This window comes from Plecotus auritus, assembly GCF_963455305.1.
Source record: "Plecotus auritus genome assembly, chromosome: 1".
NCBI lineage: Eukaryota > Metazoa > Chordata > Mammalia > Chiroptera > Vespertilionidae > Plecotus > Plecotus auritus.
In genome coordinates this window covers 13,627,580-13,646,013 of record NC_137770.1, presented here as the reverse complement: position 1 = coordinate 13,646,013, position 18,434 = coordinate 13,627,580, and the positions used below count along the sequence as shown (strand labels likewise).

General features: G+C 46.4%; 1 protein-coding gene across 6 annotated transcripts in view; it reads right to left on the bottom strand.

The window, feature by feature from the left end:
• Positions 1 to 18,434, bottom strand: part of TTC7B (tetratricopeptide repeat domain 7B) — a 204,841-nt gene that overhangs the window by 96,993 nt on the left and 89,414 nt on the right. For all 6 annotated transcript variants that reach the window (XM_080685190.1, XM_080685192.1, XM_080685194.1 and 3 more), the window contains 2 exons: positions 13,159 to 13,222; positions 8,905 to 9,042 (listed from right to left, as the gene is read on the bottom strand). In XM_080685190.1, the coding sequence (XP_080541316.1) occupies positions 8,905 to 9,042; positions 13,159 to 13,222 (202 nt within the window). The remainder of the gene's footprint in view (positions 1 to 8,904; positions 9,043 to 13,158; positions 13,223 to 18,434) is intronic.

The following is an 18,434-nucleotide window of genomic DNA, read 5'->3' as shown; positions in this document are numbered from 1 at the left end:
GAATAAAGTCTGAGACATTCTATCAGATGTATTATCACAAGATGTCAGAACCCTGAAAACATTAGGCTGGTGAAATAAGCCAGACAAAAAAACAAAAAAAAAAAACAAAAAAACACAAACAAACTAGTATCATCTGACCAGAGATTACGAGGTTATGGGGGAGGCGGGAGTCAGGAGTCATTGCTTACTGGGTAAAGAGTTTCTACATGGGGTGACGGAAAATTTAGAAATTATCACGATGGTTAAACAACACTGTGAATGAAATTAATACCACTGAATTATATACTTTGAAAAGGTTAAAATGGCATATTAAGATTTTTTTTAAGTGAAAAACTTTTTTTTTTTTTCATTAAGGACCATAAGAAGAGAGCAATGATGCTTAATTTAAAAAAAAAAAAATGCTTTCCTATGGTGGGGCTGTAGGTGCCAGTGGCCATGGCAGGGGCTGAGAGTCTTCAGGGCAGACCTGTCATGTAAAATTGACGTAGCTGGCCCCTCCTGTACGGGGTGACCCCAACGCTGCCTACTGTGGGCCCATCGCTTCCTCCGCTGCCTATTTCCCAGCTAAATGACCTCAAAAACCAAGGAAGAGGGAGCGGGATGAGAATGTACGTGGCCTGAAGCACTGGTTTATTCAGCAGGTTTTTATTGAGCACCTACCATGGACCAAACCCTCGGCCCTGACTTCCCAGGAGTCTGTGGTCCACTGGAGCCAGGCCACACTGGTGCCTTCCACGGACCATGGCACCGAGGTCAAGGCTGGGTTTCTGCGGTACGAGTGGGGCTGCATTTAAATACCAATCTCTGATGTCAGCTAACACCTGGCAGGCCTGTTGGGCAGATCCAGTCAGACGTTCAAGCGCTTCTCACAGCACTCCCTGACTAAGTAAGTGTTTAGCTTAGGGATGGGAAAATGTCCCTTTGTTACAAACAGTTCTGCCCACAGAACTATAATGTTGTTGAGATTTACCATCAACAGATGAAAAGAAAGTCAACAAGGAAAATAAAAATACCATTTCTGTCTTGGACGCTGCCATGTCTTTGCAGAGGGGACATATGCGTCCTTCGAAAAGGACCTCTTAACATTCTGTCAGAATGGAGCCATTAGTAGTCAAATTAAAGAAACGAACCCCTTAGCGGCTTGGATTCATCCTAGAAAACAAAGGCAGCCGGGCTTGTTGCTTTACTTTTAATAGTGCGGGTTGTCATGCCAACCAGAGCTGCTGCTGAAACCGAAGGGGAAAGTGCTCCTTCCTACACAAGCCTTTCGGGGAGCTCACAGTGAGTCTTTAAAAACACGCAAGCTCATAGCACGGGGGACACGGTAAACACGGTGCTTATATTTAAACCTGTCAGAACGAGGATGTGATGCACCTGGGTGTGGACTGCCTCTGTACAAGGCTCCCTGCCCAGCTTCTGGCTGAACAGTGCCCAGAAGAAAGAAAGGCGTTATATATGGGCATACACAGACGCAGCCAACCTTGAGGTGGGCAGGAGCCTTCATCCTGAATAAATACAACGGGAGAGAGAGGCAGGGAGGAAGGCGTTCGTGTGCAGGTAGCTCTGCGACGCCTGCCAGCACAGTCGCTAAAAGCCTAGGTCTGCACAGCCCACCCAAGGTGTCCACGGCAGGAGGACAGAGGTGAGAAGGCATGCTGGGACCCCTAGCACAGGCAGCCCCGCCTGTCCCCTCTGGTGCAGAGTGCCCAGGGGCTCAGGTCTGCCCAGGAGAGGGGCCAGGAGGAAAGCACGCCGGTCTGGTGTGGAAGTGCTGACGGCGGCTGGGGCAAGAGAGGAAGGAAGCATGAGGACGTGGTGAGGAGGTGACACCTCTTCTCCCGTGGTGGCCTGGGGGCTGTTCACCTTCTGGCCATATGAGGTCCACTGCATAAAGGAAGTGTCGCTGGGCAGTGTGGCCGAGGCACAGGGGACCTGCTCACAGACCAGCCGAGGGGGATGGACCTGCTCGCATCAGCCAGGGCACAGTCTGCACCAAGACGCGGGGTCTGACAGCCAGGCTTTCTGTCCAACGCCCGCTCCCACGCCCCCGTGAGAACAAGCCCTCCGTTCCCACCCTCAGGCCGAATGCCCTCACGCTGCCATGACCCTGATGATGCAGGGTGTTCCTCGGCTCTCAAGACTTTCATTCCCATCAGGCCTTGAGCAGCCAGTTCATGTCTCAGTTGCTCATAACCTCTCGCTGCTGCCCCCACCTGCAAATTCTGGTGCGAGTGGCCTGCTCCGTGCCCTGCCACGACCCTGCCGCACCACCGTCTTCTCCGATTAGAGGTGACCCCGAGCACTGCGGGTTAGGGGTTCTGACCCCTGTGCCATCGAAAATCTACGGAAAACTTTGTCTCCCCCAAAACTTAGTTGTCGCTTGGTACCTGTGGGGAACTGGTTCCTGGACCCCCTGTGGATACCAAAATCCTGGATACTCAAGTCACTGGTATAAAAATGGCACTGATCAACACGCCCAGTCGGCCCTTCACATCCGGGGACTCCCAACCTCGGATGGAAGACAATAAGGTTTTTATTTTTAAAAATTCATGTGTAAGTTGACCCGTGCAGTTCAAACCCGTGTTGTTCAAGGGTCAACTGTAGTCATCTTTTCATGTTTCTATTTGATCTCTCTAGACTGGAAAATTCTAGAAGCCAAAGACCTTTCTGTATACTTTGTTGCTTCCCGGTGCCTGGCAACCCCTGGGAATACGGTGGTAGGAGCAGTGCGGAAGCACACGCCAATGAGCTCGTGTGCTCTGTTCTGAGTACTTGGCATGGATTAGTGAGTAACCTTCACAATTATGAGGCAGGTCTGACTATCCGCCCTGTTTGACAGAAGGAAGACCTGAGGCGGTAGAGGTTAATAACTTCCGGGTCACACAACTGGCCAACGGCAGGGCAGAAGTCAAGGCCAAGCTCTCTAGGCCTGTGCCCAGGATGCACAAGGTGCTGGCAGGGGTACCAATGCAAGGGAGAGCAATGACCGGGAATATCCACAATAAGACATGCACGACACTACCCCGCTCCTCACACTTCCATACGTGTACATTCATGAAGGCATACGAGGAAAGATGGGCAACGGGCAGGGAACGACCCCCGAGCGTGCGATTCCCAGGGACCTTCATTTCTTTCCCATATTTGTATGTGCTGCTTGGTTCTTCAAGGAGCCTGCAGGGCTGCTGCATATGGCAGACACACAAACAATGGAGTCAATTTCATTGTGGGAGAAAAAGTAAAACAAAACAAAATGAAAAGAGAGGAAAAAAGTAGGGGAGTGGGGAAGAGCCAGAGAATGTTTCTTAACAGAAGGGTGGTGTGCCCATTCCTGGTTTAGAAGGCTCACTGGTCACGGTGCAGGAGATGCAGAAGGGGAAACGGAATATACGGCCACGCCGAGTGATGATCATGATAACCACTAACAATCGCAGGCCCAGAGAAGTAACACAGGAAGTTTAAATGCCAGTTGCCCCCACAGCGGCACTATTCACCAAAGCCCAATGCCTGTCGACTGACAAATGGATAAACAAATTGTGATACGACGGAATGTTATCCAACCATAAAAAGGAATGAAGTACTGACACATGCTACAACCTTCTAAGTGGAAGAAGCTAGACGAAAGGTCATATACTGGATGATTCTATTTATATGAAATACCCAAATTAGGTAAATCCATAGTCAGAATGCAGATGAGCAGCTGACAGAAACTGGGGGGTGGGAGAATGGAGAAAAATCACTTAATGGGACGGGGTTTCCTTTTAGGGCGGTGAAAATGTTTTGGAACTTGATAGAGGGGATAGTTGCACAACAGTGGGAATGTATTCAAGACCACCGAATTGGACATTTAAAAATGGCTATGTTTATGTTATATGAATTTACCTCAATTTAAAAAAAATCTGGTTAGTCTTTTAACCTAAAGCAGTGGTTCTCAACCTTTCTTATGCTGCGACCCTTTAATACACTTCCTCATGTTGTGGTGACCCCCAACCATAAAATTATTTTCGTTGCTACTTCATAACTGTAATTTTGCTACTGTTATGAATCGTAATGTAAATATCTGTGTTTTCTGATGGTCTTACACGACCCTGCTAGCGGTTCTCAACCTGCTGTAGAGCCTAAGACCATCGGAAAACACAGGTATTTCCATTACGATTCATAACAGTAGCAAAATTACAGTTATGAAGTAGCAACGAAAATAATTTTATGGTTGGGGGTCACCACAACATGAGGAACTGTATTAAAGGGTCGCGGCATACGAAAGGTTGAGAACCACTGACCTAAAGTCCTGAGAAAAATGGAAGGAAAAATTAAAATTAAAGAAAAAAAAAAAAAAAAAAAGAAAAGAAAACCCCAGCAAATGAGGGAAGCAGGACACCGTAAGTAAGATGTGGCCCGAGGTCGGAGGATCCAAGATGGCGGCGTAGGTAAACACCTAAACTGCTGCCTCACACAACAATTTCAAAACTACAACTAAAAGACAAAACGTCTATCACCCAGAACCACAGGAAAGCTGGCTGAGTGGAAGTTCTACAACTAGAAGGAAAGAGAAAACAGCATTGAGAGGTGCACAAGCGCTGAAAAGCTGAGGTACAGAGGCGTGAATCGGGCTGGGGACGGGCGACTGAGAGCGCTGCTTTTTTCAACCTGAAGGGAGACAAGCTCCCGATTACTCCGAACTCCAGTTTCTGGGGAGACGCGGGGGACCCAAACTCCTACGGGGAGAAGTTGGACTGTCTGCCATCAGGTCGGAAAGTGAGTGAGGCTTGCTTGCAGGGCTGCGAGCAGGAATAATTGTTTACTGTGCTGGGGCGCAGGACGCGGAGACGCGGTTGGAGACGCAGAGCCAGCTTACTGGCAGCCATCGCTGTTTGCCACGCCCTAGCCTAGTCACGCCCTGAGACCCCGCCCTACACAATCTACAAACCCACCTAAGCTCTAAGCAGCAGCTTTAGCATATGAATGGCCTGCCCTATCCCAGCTTAACCTAGCAAACTTGCAGCCCGGGTCAGACAGCTCCAAAATCTCCAAACCCCAAGCAAAGAGGAGAAAACTGTAGTTCTTGCTGTAGCTCCTGCTGGGTGGCCTCAGACAGTAGCTGACCTGCACCCCATTGGAGATCCAGAAGCCAGTGTACCTAGTGGTCAGTGTGAGACACCAGATTTCAACTCCTCACATCCATAAGTGACACATTCAAGAGGCGGACTCAGTGAGCACCAAAGCCCCACTGAAACAAGTCCTGCACCATAAGCGTGTCTCCAGCGCAGCAGTTCTTCCATTATAGACACAGCGGGTCCTCACAGCCAATTGGCCTGGAGGTCAATTCCTCCCAGTGTACCAACAGCAATCAAGACTTTGCACTCAGCCCACAAAGGGGTATACCAAGAGCGTCCACCTCAGGTGATTGGGGAGGCTGAGCTACTGGCCCCTATAGGTCACCTACCACACAAAGCCACTCCATCAACACAGGGAAGCAGCAAGATGCCGAGACAAAGAAACATGTCACGAATGAAAGAAGTGGAGGACAGCAAACTACTGGATGACATAGAGTTCAGAACCACATTTATAAGGTTACTCAAGAATCTTCTAAAAACCGCTGAGGAACTTAGTGAGACCTTTAAGGATCTTAATGAGAATGCCAAAAAAATGGAAAAGGACCAGACAGAAATTAAGCATACACTGTCTGAAATAAAGAATATACAGAAACTCAACTGTAGATCAACGTACCCCAAGAATCAAACCAAAGATCTAAAATATGAGGAAACAAAAAACACCCAACCAGAAAAACAAAAAGAAAAAAGAATCCAAAAATATGAAGATAGTGTAAGAGCCTCTGGGACAACTTTAAGCATACCAACATCCGAATTTTTGGGGTGCCAGAAGAAGACAGAGAGCAAAATATTGAAAACCTATTAGAAGAAATAATGACAGAAAACTTTCCCTACCTGGTGAAAGAAATAGACTTACAAGTTCAGGAAGCACACAGAACCCCGTACAAGAGGAATCCAAAGAGGACCACACCAAGACACATCATAATTAAAATGCCAAGGGCAAAAGACAAAGAGAGAATCTTGAAAGCAGCAAGAGAAAAACAGTTAGTTACCTACAAGGGAGCACCCATATGACTGTCAGCTGATTTCTCGGCAGAAACTATGCAGGCCAGAAGGGAGTGGCAAGAAATATTCAAAGTGATGAACAGCAAGAACCTACAACCAAGATTACTCTACCCAGCAAAGCTATCATTCAGAGTTGAAGGTCAGATAAAGAGCTTCACAGACAAGAAAAAGCTAAAGGAGTTCATCACCACCAAACCAGAATTACATGAAATGCTGAAGGGTATTCTTTAAGAAGAGGAAGAAGAAGAAAAAGGCAAAGATAAAAATTATGAACAACAAAATGACATCAAATACATACCTACCAACAAGTGAATCTAAAAATCAAGTGAATAAAAAATCTGAAGAACAGAATGGACTGGTGAATATAATAGAATCAGGGACATAGAAAGGGAGTGGACTGACAATTCTCAGGGGGAAGGGGGTGTGAGGGGTTCAGGAAGAGATTGGACAAAAATCTTACACCTATGGATGAAGACAGTGGCGGGGGGTAAGGGCATGGGGTGGGGTGGGGAATCAGGTGGAGGGGAGCCATGGGGGAAAAAAAAGAGGAACACCTGTAATAATCTGAACAATAAAGATTTATTTAAAAAAAAAAAAAAAGATGTGGCCCGAGACCAAGGGAGAGAGGGTCCAAGCTCAGTGAGGGTGACCATGCCTGCTCTTCAGTGACCGAGCTTCCAGAGATGGACCCGTGTCTCCAGGTGCCTTCGTGTTTGCCTTCCACCTACAATACCTCCTGTTTTACTTAGAAGATCTGAGACCACGGGGCTTGGGGAAGCTCTAACTGCAAAACTAAGTAGAAATGGTATTAAAGGTTGAAGCCAAGTATTCGAATCCTTTATTACTGGGTGCAGACCCTGCGGGGAGGCCTCCCCAGCGCCAGCCACACCAGGCGGCAATGGGGCCTGGCCGCCTCGCTGTAGACTGGGAGCTCCTGATGGGCAGGGACCGCACCTGGCTCATGTGTCCCGGCTTGAATCACAGCCTCAGGCACAGAACAGAGGACTGCAAACATATTTGTTGACGACATGAGTGTCCTCTATTTTATCAAGTGACCTGGTAGATACAGCACAGATACGGTACAAAATTCACAAGACCCCAGGGATACACCCTGAATCATTTCCCTGCTCCCACCCTTCTACTCGAGCTCCTCAGGCAACCTCTGCCAATGTCGCTATTGCTTTAAATATGAGGAACGGCAAAGGCTCAGACGACCAACGGGACCAGCCGGTGACTTGGGCGCCAGGTCATTGCCACAAGATGGCAAGCTAAATGCGACATCAAGATGAAAGTCATCTGGTGAAAACCAGGTCACCCCATTCCGTGCCAGGAGGAAACACAGGCCCGGGAGCGCCACCTGGCAGAGGAATGCCACTAAGGTGATAGTCGCCCCCTGGAGTCATTCATGTCATGAAGAGAAGTCCGTGGGCAGGGGTCACCCAGCCTGTGACTAAGGCAGCACCTCCAGCGGCTCACACCTGTCCCAGACGCTGGCCATTTCAAGCTAGGGAAAGGCTGCACAGCCCCAAGATGGCATGAGAGCAGACACGTGACCACACTCAGCCTGGGACCCGGAGAGACTTCCAGTGGTTCATCTGGAGGGCAAAGGTTCACCTTCAAAGAACTCCCAATGGGCTAGGGGACCCTGTCCCTGCAGAGGCCTCCACAGCAGATGCGGGGGGTGGGAACTAAGCTGGCCAGGAGGAGAGGGTCCCAGGAAGTCAAAGCACCTGGAGCGGTGACGAATCCAGGCCAATCCCAAGCCTGGGCACAGTCCCAGGGGGTGGGGGTGCTGGGTGTAACAGGAACATCAGGACAGATCGCCTTATCTAGCTGGATTGTGAAGGGCTTTTTTTGAAGAACGAGTAACCATTGCCCTGGACAGTCACCAAACCAAAGCCTGAAAAAAGATCCAGGCCACGCAGGCTCATCTGCTCTCCGTGGCTCCGGGCAATGTGGCCCGCTCCGCAGGCTGGAGGGTGAGGTACACGCTTATCTGATTTCAGCCGACCTGTTACTGTATTCCATTCCCTGTCCTCCTGCCCAGAGGCTGTGGCAATGTGTATAAATTTAGAAAAAGAAAGATTCATAACATGGAAAAGTCCATTTTAACCAGATGAGTTGTTTTCTCTCTTTCTTTCTCTTTACTTCGCTGAAGAAAAGGTAAAATGATCTTATACTTATTTCACCTCCGCCATCGTGGAATCTGGTATTCTGGGCAGCAGCTCAGTTATGCATAACCACAGCGCAAGATAAAGTCAAGCTTCCATCCCAATGTTTCTTAGAAATGGGGGGGAAAGAGATGACAGCACTGCACACGAGATCGTATGCTCCGAGGGTCCCTCTGAACGGAGACGCGGTTGACATGAAAGCTTGTCCCAGCTCGCCGGGCGATACCCTGTGCCCACAGCTGCCGTTTCGGCAGGAGTTACACAATGATGCTTTAAATCAAATATAGCCCGTTTTATAAGGAAATTAATAGCGCAGATGCGTGATTTGGGGTTACGGTGGAAATGACACTGAAAGAGGAACTGCTAGAAAAATGCTTGCCTTCCCGCCCCAAAAACTCACAGCCAATGTTCGGACCACTGGTAGGAAGTGACCACCAGTGACTGCCCCCACCTAATCACTTAGCCCCGTTTCCATTTCACAGAGGAGGAAACCAGAGCTAACCCCAAAGCCATGTGGCTGTTGGTGACAGGAGTTCAGGACCAGGTCCCTCAGCTGTCCCAGTGTTCACACCGCCAGCACCCCCCACCGCCTGGAAGCCACCCGGACTCGAGGGCTGTACCTCCGACAGCATCTCAAACTGGCCTCTTCTCCCAAGAGCAATGGTCAGCAGGTCATAGACCACCGAGGCGCTCTGCAGACTGATAAGGCGGTCGCTCCTGTGCTCGGGGATCCTGCTCAGCACAGCATCCCGGTTGGCCTGGAAGCAGCATGGAGGAGAGAAGCAGATGGTGAGCCAGACCGTGCACACAGCCTTCGCTGTCGGGAGGCCATCTCGGCCTCCTGCCCTAACAGCCGGGTCTGGAGACAAGGGCGGGAATGGGGAAGGGGTCTGTCACCTCTGGTTGTTTGTTCAAACTCCCCAGAGCACCACAGCACATGGTGGTACATGGTGTTCTCCAAACTGTGGGGGCCTGGAGGTGCGATCCTGTAGGACACGTGTACCAGTTGGCAGGTATGTGGAGGGAGATTTAAGGGCCAGTGAGTGCAAAGCGGGGTGATGTCTCCTGGGCTCAGGTTCAGCAGGCACAGCTGGGCTCTGGGGCAGCAGGATCCCCCAGCAGGTCAGGCCCTGCTGCTCCTCACTCACAGATCCTGCTCTGCCGTACGTTACCGGGTGGGAGAAAACTCCCGGCCCCACCCTTCCCGTCCCCAAATGGTGGCATCAAGTTCTATCCGTCCTACAGAGACATGTCATACTTTCCCTCCACCACCAAAGCGACATTCAGGTCCCTGGGTGACATCCTCGCTGGAACAGACAACAAAGACCAATCCGATCTTGTTTAGGGAAGCACAAAGCAGAGGTATAAGTGACAGCAAGAAGCAAGCAGATTTTTATTTTATTTTTTATTTTTTATTTTTTTTTAAATATATTTTATTGATTTTTTACAGAGAGGAAGAGAGAGGGATAGAAAGTTAGAAACATTGATGAGAGAGAGACATCGATCAGCTGCCTCCTGCACGCCCCCTACTGGGGATGTGCCCGCAACCAAGGTACATGCCCTTGACCGGAATCGAACCCGGGACCTTTCAGTCCGCAGGCCGACGCTCTATCCACTGAGCCAAACCGGTTAGGGCCAGATTTTTATTTTAAAGACATTACCACAGAGGACTCAAGAGAACCACCTTTGCTATTTCACATTGCCACTGCTTAGCAAGAAAGACAGCAGGCACATGGGAGCTTATTAATCTCATCTATCTAGACACCAAAGGCTCCTTACAGCAACCTGTTTTCATTACCTTTGAAATGTAATTTCTCTACAGATTGCTCCAGACAAACGCATGTGGGAGACTCTAACCACTGGCTCCTTTTCCTCTCTCCCCGCGGGTAGGGAGTTAGAATCAATAGTTAGACCTTCCTGTCTCTTCCCCCTGCTAACTACCAGAAGTCTCCAGATCTACCCGTCCCTGGGCGCACAAAAAGAGACCCCCAGCTCTTCCTGTGCAAGTGGTCACACAAGACAGCGGGGCCACTTGTCCGGGCAGGCTGATGTCTGTCTTCCTGCCTGACATTCAGAAAGACTACGCGCACCTTCCCTCTCACTAATGAGGTAAAAGGGTTTCTTTTTGTGAGTCCCGGGCATTTGCTTTTAGCCACCCATCAGCACTCACTCACTTCAAAACTCCTCGCTCCTAAATGTCAAAGACAAATAAGAATATGTAAGTCAGGCCACGTCCTTCCAAGTGAGTCATCGCCTATGGAAATAGCCTGATTCTGAAGGTTTTATCCTTAAATTGTTCTGGTTAGGAGTGGCTTTTAAGCCAACAAAAGAAGCTCGGGAGGAAACAGGGCTTGCTGTAAGTGGTCTCATTTTATTTATTTGCTATAAATGCTCCATGTTGAGACCAATGCCGGGAAGAGAACAAAACAAAATACTATTTAAGAGAAATTTTCAAGTTATGCCAAATGCATTCTTTTCTTTTTTTAATTTTTAGAGAAAGTCTATGGTTTTCTTTTGAATAAAAGGTACAATACGGAACCTTAACCTGATCCACGAATAATAAAGATCCCAGAGTACTGTGTGTCGGTTGTGCAAATATACCAGTCGTCCCAATGACTCCTTTCTCCTCGGGAAAACTCACTTAATTTGAGGCAAGAAAGCAGTATAATTCCCAATGAGTTCTTGTAGGTGGAGAGACAATGGACAGATTATGCTTCTAAGATAAAGTCAGAACCAACAAAAAATACAATTTTTTTTCCCCAAGTACTGAAAAAAACAGCAATTCTCATTTTGGTTCTGAAACTGAGCACATTCTTTTTCTGTCCAAAAACAGAAAAATCAAGGAGTCAAGGAACACGAAAAAAGGACTTCCAAAAGCAACTTAATTTAGGTTTCTACCTACATAATCATGGAGTGAATGGACATGAGGACCTCTAGGTCCTTCCAAGTCCCAGGCGTCGGCCATTCTGCCCAGGTGCTGGGCACACACAGTGGCTTGCCAAGGGGGAACATCATCATTTTGGTTGGGAACCTCATCCTTCATATTTATTGACGTCACTGGATTTCACCAGCCCCTGGAGGGATTTCCGGAAATCAAATACCACAGAGACAGATCTGACTGTCTCAGAGGGATGATCTCCATTTTGAGCCTATGAGTTCCTCGCACTTCCGTGAAGGAGCAGGAGAGATGGCGCCATCATTCCCACGACACAGCATTTTAGAGAGGGGGCCGTGTTTTCCAGGTTCCAAACAAATACATGATTAACAATGGGACTCAGTATTTTCCATCAGATCCGTCCCAGAAACCTAACATGTGTGGTCACCACGCTTCCAGAACATTTACAATGTAACCAACCAGGTTTGCCCCAAGGAAACTGACTGCTAGGTTGTGAAGAGTCCAGCTTCGGGTGCAGGAGTGTGGGCGAGGAGGCCACCACGAGCTGGCCCCCATCGAAGAACTGATGACAAAGCACAGCGAGACTTGTCACCGAATGCCGGTGCCAGGCCGTCCACATGCGTGTGCCTTCCCCGACTGCGCCGAGGCAGAGGAGAGAATGTAAGTGACACTGTGCTAAGTTACCAGCTGACAGTCAGGGAAAGATGAGCCAACGGGGCAACCTGTTTCCTTCGGGGGAAGGCAGGCCAGTGACGTCAAAGAGCTTCCAAGTAGACAGAAGTGGTAACTCAAGCAGTCTTGCTCTTGTAAACATCTCTGGGCCATTGCACAGAACAAGAAAACCCAAAGCTTTGAGTTAAGGCAAGGAAGCTGTCCTCCCAGACCAGGTCCGACCCTCCTGACCCCTCCCTCCGACACGTGGCACACGCATATTCTCCTGCTCATTTCTAAGCCTTTCTCACCTGAGTGCACTTCAGACCTCCCTTTAAACGGTGTGCTTGGGCGAGAAGGAAACACTTCTCTCGCTTCGGCTATGATTCCTTTTGCTCCTCGCCTGTCCTCCTGCCTGCCAGGTGCGGTGCGGGATGTGGGAGGGGACAGCACGATGTACGATCTACTGGGAAGACCACTGCACGGTGAATCCAGGCGCCTGCTCTGGGCCTCGGGTTCCCCACGTGTAAAATGAGTGAATGGACATGAGGACCTCTAGTCCCAGGCATTGCCATTCTACTCAGGCGCTGGGTATAACTACTATAGCACGTATTTCTCCTGAAAGATGCAAGCCAGGGCTGTCACGCCTGAAGGTATGCAGAGTGGAAACCGAGTAAAGGATGAGCAAGGAAATTCCAGACCTGAAATGTGATTCCTGGCCAAACACGAAGAAAACACTTCAGAGGAACGTAGGGTCTGGCAAAAGCGCCCTCCCGGCAGCAGAGCCAGGTGACAGGAGTGACCCTCCCGGCTGGGCGTGCAGTGCCCGGGAGCGGCGGGAGCTTGGGGCAGGGGCCTGTGTAGAGGCCCAGGCAATTTCATCTGAAAACCAGAGGCTCAAACACACAAGTGATTTCTCTCCAAACTCTCCCTCCCTCCACGACAAATCACGAAGGCTCGGAAAGTTTACCCTCGGGGGCTTCTTTCCCCTGGCCAGGATCTTTGGTGGTCATTTTAGCTATGGTTTACCTATAGTATATGCTGTGTTCGTGTTCCAGCCATACTTGGTGGGTAAAGGAATAAACTCAGATGCCTACTAATTGCTAGGGGAGGAGAAGCTCCATGCTCCGGGGTGACCAAGGAATGTGCTTCCAGTCCAAGAAGTAAGAAGCATCCCTCCTTTTAAGCCTCTACTGTTTCTTCCCACCCAGGTATCCCATCTATTTTTCTCCCAAGAAAAAGGGTCATATACTGGTGGGGCAGCCATACCAAAAAAGGGACTACAGGAATAGGGGAGAAAAAAAAAGTAAAAACACATTCTACTTACCATGGATTCACTAATCAGCAATAACAACAGGGCTTCTTCAGTATTTTCTTGAGGGCAAAAAATGCTGTATAAAGAAAACCAGCTTTGATATAGGGCAATCTCAAAATAACACAAAATCCTTGACTATGAGCAGGACAAAATGCTAAAAAGCTTTAAGGTTTTTATATAGAACCCGTGGAAAGCAGTGTATAATCTGGACACTTGAGTTAATTTGCTTATTTCTATGGTAATCTATGGAATTTGTACGTTCTAACTATACATTTTAATAGCAGGCAGCGGGGTGAAGTAAAGCTGTAAAAACCAATTTGAAAGTCCAAATAACATGTAAGCTTGTGATAGAAGCAGAAATTTAGATTGCTACAAACTGACATTATCTTCACAGCATTCTCCTAAACCCGTTATGGAGGTGTGACTGCAGTCGTCTTTTTTACCTCTTCCTTGCTAACTGGCATATCTTATATTGTCCTTAAGTTGAAATAAGAGATTGGAAGGAATTTTAGAGTTTGAATAATTTCTAGAATTCTGTAAGAGTGTAGTGAGCTATCTTACTTAACCACGTGTTTTATTATGGGGTGGCATGCAAGATCTAGCTGTCTTATTAATCAGTTTTACGGAATTTGGCTGAACTCTAACATTTTGGATTTTATAAAAAGCTCTTAAGCACGATGTTGCTCAGGAATAGAGAACAATAAAAACCAAACAGAACCCAAATATGCACTCTCTATATCCTATATTTTATGCTTTGAGCATTTAAAAACACGTACAGTACTTCCCCCCCAACCCCCTGCGCCCCGATCTGAAACTCTAAAATCCTTTGAGTAGAATTGAGTGTTACCACAACTGGGCCAAACTCAACTCTTTTTCATGGATTGGAAGAGGAGTGCAAGAAAGATAAACATGGTTAGTAAAAACCTCCTGGATGTTTTGCAGAGGACTAAATAAAAACTAAATTTATCCTCTCAGGGGGTAACACTACAATCATTTAACTTAAGAGATGAAATGATTCACACACACACACACACACACACACACACACACACACACCATGGCAAAAACAGTGTTTTCCAAATTATTATAAATACTTGCTCTCTTTGAAGAGTTGGCAACTTTTATATTGTATCAAAGGACCATGAAAAGCAAGACAGAAAAAGTATAGTGCCTCCTACTCTTCGCAAGTCTGACTTCCCTACAGGTAAGAAAACCACCTGTGGAATCGTTCCTATTGCTCTTGCAGGGCTAAACTTTTAGGAAAAGGCTAACTTTTAGGAAACAAAGAGCAAGATTCTGGAATTGGCAGTGCCGCCCTTAAAGAGGTAGCTTGAGGTGATCTGGGATTTGAGAAGATGGAATACTTTTTCCTCCTTAAATTCAGATACAGAGCCTATGGGCTTTGAATCAAGAGTGTGGGGTGTGTGTGTGTGTGTGTGTGTGTGTGTGTGTGTGTGTGTGTGTGTATCCACCCAGCGATCACTTCCTGATCGCTTGTGCTTACATGTGATCATTAAGCATTTTTCATGGCTAGCCAGTCCTGCATCGTCCAAACTAACTGAAGAGAGAGAGCCCATGCTAATTGTGATTTAACACCAGCCAATTCAGCCATGGATAATCCCCAAATTCCACTTGAGCCAGCCAGACTGCTTAAATGCGCGGTTGTTATTTTTACCAGAGCTGCTAACAAGTAGCACATTGATTTTAATTCCACTTCTTCTACCCTTCCTTTGGAGCCAGGCAAGATGGAGACGCAGGAGCTTCAAAGCTCTTGGGGCTGGTGGGAGAAGTGGGGGCTGGTGGGAGAAGTGGGGGCGGGAGGGAGGAAGGGTAGTTTTAAGAGGCATGCCTGAAAAAAACGACACACTGGAATGCTCTCTCAATAACTATAAATTCTCTAGACCCATTTCTGGCCATTCCTTCCCTCTTCCCTGTTCAGGAAAGTATGGAACTCGGAGTTCAAAGTCAAAATTGTTGGGGACTTCCCTTTTGTGACATTCTCTTCTTGGGGCCCAAGAGTTCAGGGGCGATGCAGGGGTGCTCAGACCTCAGAGGCAGTTGACTGAAGGGCAGGGTGGGGGATAAAAGGCGACAGGGAGAAAATGGGGATCAGCGGGCAGTGAGGACCAGCTCTGGGAGCTGGACTGGGGGCTGGCAGAGGGGGAGGCAATGCAGGGCCGCTGGGCTCAGAGCGGGCAGGCTGCAGTCTAGTCTTGGCCACATGACTACCTCCCGGGCTGACCTTCAGGCAAGTTGCTCTTTCAGTACTTTAGATGAATTTACCACCTCCTTACCTGATTTTACAGAAGACACAGGGAACAAGGGCAAGAACCCTCATTTATAAACAGTCATGATTACTCTCAGAGAATAACAGCCCTTTCTTAAAAACGGCACTGTATGTGGTAGAAGCAATAGTACAGAAGAAATTAATCCAACTTGATCCAGATCCATGTCATCTTTCTGTCATCTAGCTATTCTACATCTAATGACAGGGCGGATATCTTAAGGTCAAGGGCACCACCTTCCAGGTGTCAAAGCAACTCATTTAGGCCTTGAGCACCTCTCACCCAGGAGAAAGTTGATTTGTAAATAATGACATCAGCTCCCAGGTCCAGTAATGGTGTCTTTACAATTTTACTACGCCTGGCTAAAGGAATTCTGGGGAATTCCTGGAGAAAACTGCCTTTGATCCACAGCCGGCCAGATACGAGCTGAAAAATCAAAGCCAAGGATGGCTGCAGCCCCACCTCCAGCCCACCCCAAGTCGCACTGTCTGTCAAATAAGCCAAGGCCTATGATACCATCAGCCCTGGGTTTATGCGGAAGGATGAGGTTCCGAGAGAAGAAAATATTTAAATTAAGCATGGAGAGTACCTCTTGATTATGAGGGATCAGCTGATCCAATCTGGAGATACATAGGCTTCTACATAATTCTTCCCTTTTCTGTCAATCCACTTGGTCAAAATTCCTTCATAACAAAGAAAAAAGGGCCCTTCACTCAGATCAGCCCCAGCCCACCGAGCTGTGCTGTGGGTGGACTGGGTGAGTCCTGCAAAGCACATGGCCTTGCACAAGGGCTTCTGTGCTCCTGCTGAGAGGACGGGCCTCTGCACGAAGGTGGGCCAGCTTGCCCGTGTACACGAGAGCTCAGGAGATAGCAATCTCTTCCCAAGCAAAACCATGACAAATAAGTGATATTTTTCTTTGGCATCTTTTATGCACCAAAAGAAGCTATCCAACGAGCAAAAAGAGAGCCCGGGAAATGCAAGAAAATAGTTACAAATACCTCCAATAGCAGTTGTTATCCAAAAACAAGAATTGGTAAAAATCATGAACAAAACAACAAACAACTGAATTTTTTAGATGATCTGAAATAATTCCTCCTCCAGAAAAGACACACTATAGACATACCAAAAAGGTGGCAGGTTTGATGGCAGGTTACACATACCCAGGTTAGGAGTTCGATCATTGGTACGGGCATGTAGGTCGCTCACACCGCTTTGGTTCCACCATTATGTCATTTTCCTGACCCTTCATATCCCTAATCTTTATACTTAAAACAGTGTCTTCATACTTACCCAGAACCTCTGCACGGCTACCAGGAGGTTCAGACCTCTATTCAGTACTCCGTGATCTCTACTTTCTCCTCCTAGGCCTACAAAAAAGTTAAGCAAAATATCTGGCCCTCCTAGATATTTTCATCATTCCATAAATCTTTTCATCATTCACTTCCTGGCAGAATAGTGGCTTTTAATTGCATTCTTTATTTTCTGCTAATTAATAAGTCTAATATGCATTTAATTATCTAAGCCACCTCAAATACTTTTTATAAGGAGGAATACAACGAAAGGAAAGATATACCTGACTGAAATGCACACATATGTGCACTAAGAAACACATATGAGAATGTTCATAGCACTATTCTTCTTGGCTCCAAATGAGAAACAACTCAAAAGTCCATTACAAGTAGAATAAATCAATATATTGGAGTATATTAATGAAGTGGATACTATGCAGCAATGAAAACAAACTCTTATTATATTCAAAAATATGGGTAAATCTCTCAAATATAATATTAGACAAAAGAAGTTAAACTACGTTTCAAAAATGAACCAGGCTAATTCTTGTGACAGAAGTCTGGACAGAGTCACCCTTGGATAAGGGTAGTCATTGGGAGAGGGTATAAAGAGGGCTTTTTGAGTTCTGGCAATGTTTATTTCTTGATCAGGATGCTAATTACATGCATGTGTTTACTGGGTGAAAATGCACCATGTTTTAGGATCTGTGCCACTAAAGTTTGCTTTGTACTCAAGTGAATTGGTGATAATGTCCTTTTGAGAACTGACTGATCAGAGAGTCCTGCCTTGGTAATATAGAAGCCCCCAAGACAAATATAACCCAACAGCTTTTCTCTCTTTACTAATAAATCAGGAATAGAATTGTGAACATGCAAAACTAGAAAGTTAAAAATTGATGGTGATAACTGAAGGAATAAGAAATAGTACAGAAATAAATGAAGAAAAAAGAGAGTAGATACACAATTAAAAAAAAATAAACAAAACCAAAAGTTGGTTCTTCAAAAAGATCACCAAAATTTGATAAAATTTTTAGCTATACTGACCCAAAAAGAGAGCGAGAGAAAACTCAAATTACTAAAATGAGAAGTGAAAGATAAGACACAACAATACCAACCTGGTAAAAATAAAAAATATATAAGGGTATATTATGAACAATGGTATGCTGGCAAATTAGATATCTTAGATGAAATGAGCAAATTTGTAGAAAGACAAAAACTACTAAAACTGACTCAAGAAGAAATAGAAAGTCTTAATAGACTCATAACAAGTAAAGAGACTGGAGTTATAATGAAAACCTTCCCACAAACAAAAGCTCAGATGGCTTCATTGGTGAATTCTACCAAACATTTAAAAAACAATTAATACCACTTCTCCACAACTCTTTAAAAAAGTAGAAAAAGGAATACTCCCCAACTCATTCTATAAGGCCAGTATTAGCCTAATACTAAAACTAGACAAAAATATCACAAGAGAACTACAGAGCAGTGTATTTTACGAATATTGATGTAAAAATCCTCAACTAATTTTTTCATCATCTCTCCAAACTAGCAAGTCAAGCTTGGCAATAAATAAAAGAAGTATATACCACGACGAGTGAGATTTACCCAAGAATCCAAAATTGGTTTAATATCTGAAAGTCAATTAATGTAATATATCACATCACATCAAGAGACTAGAGAACAAAACCCATACAATTATCTCAATGGATGC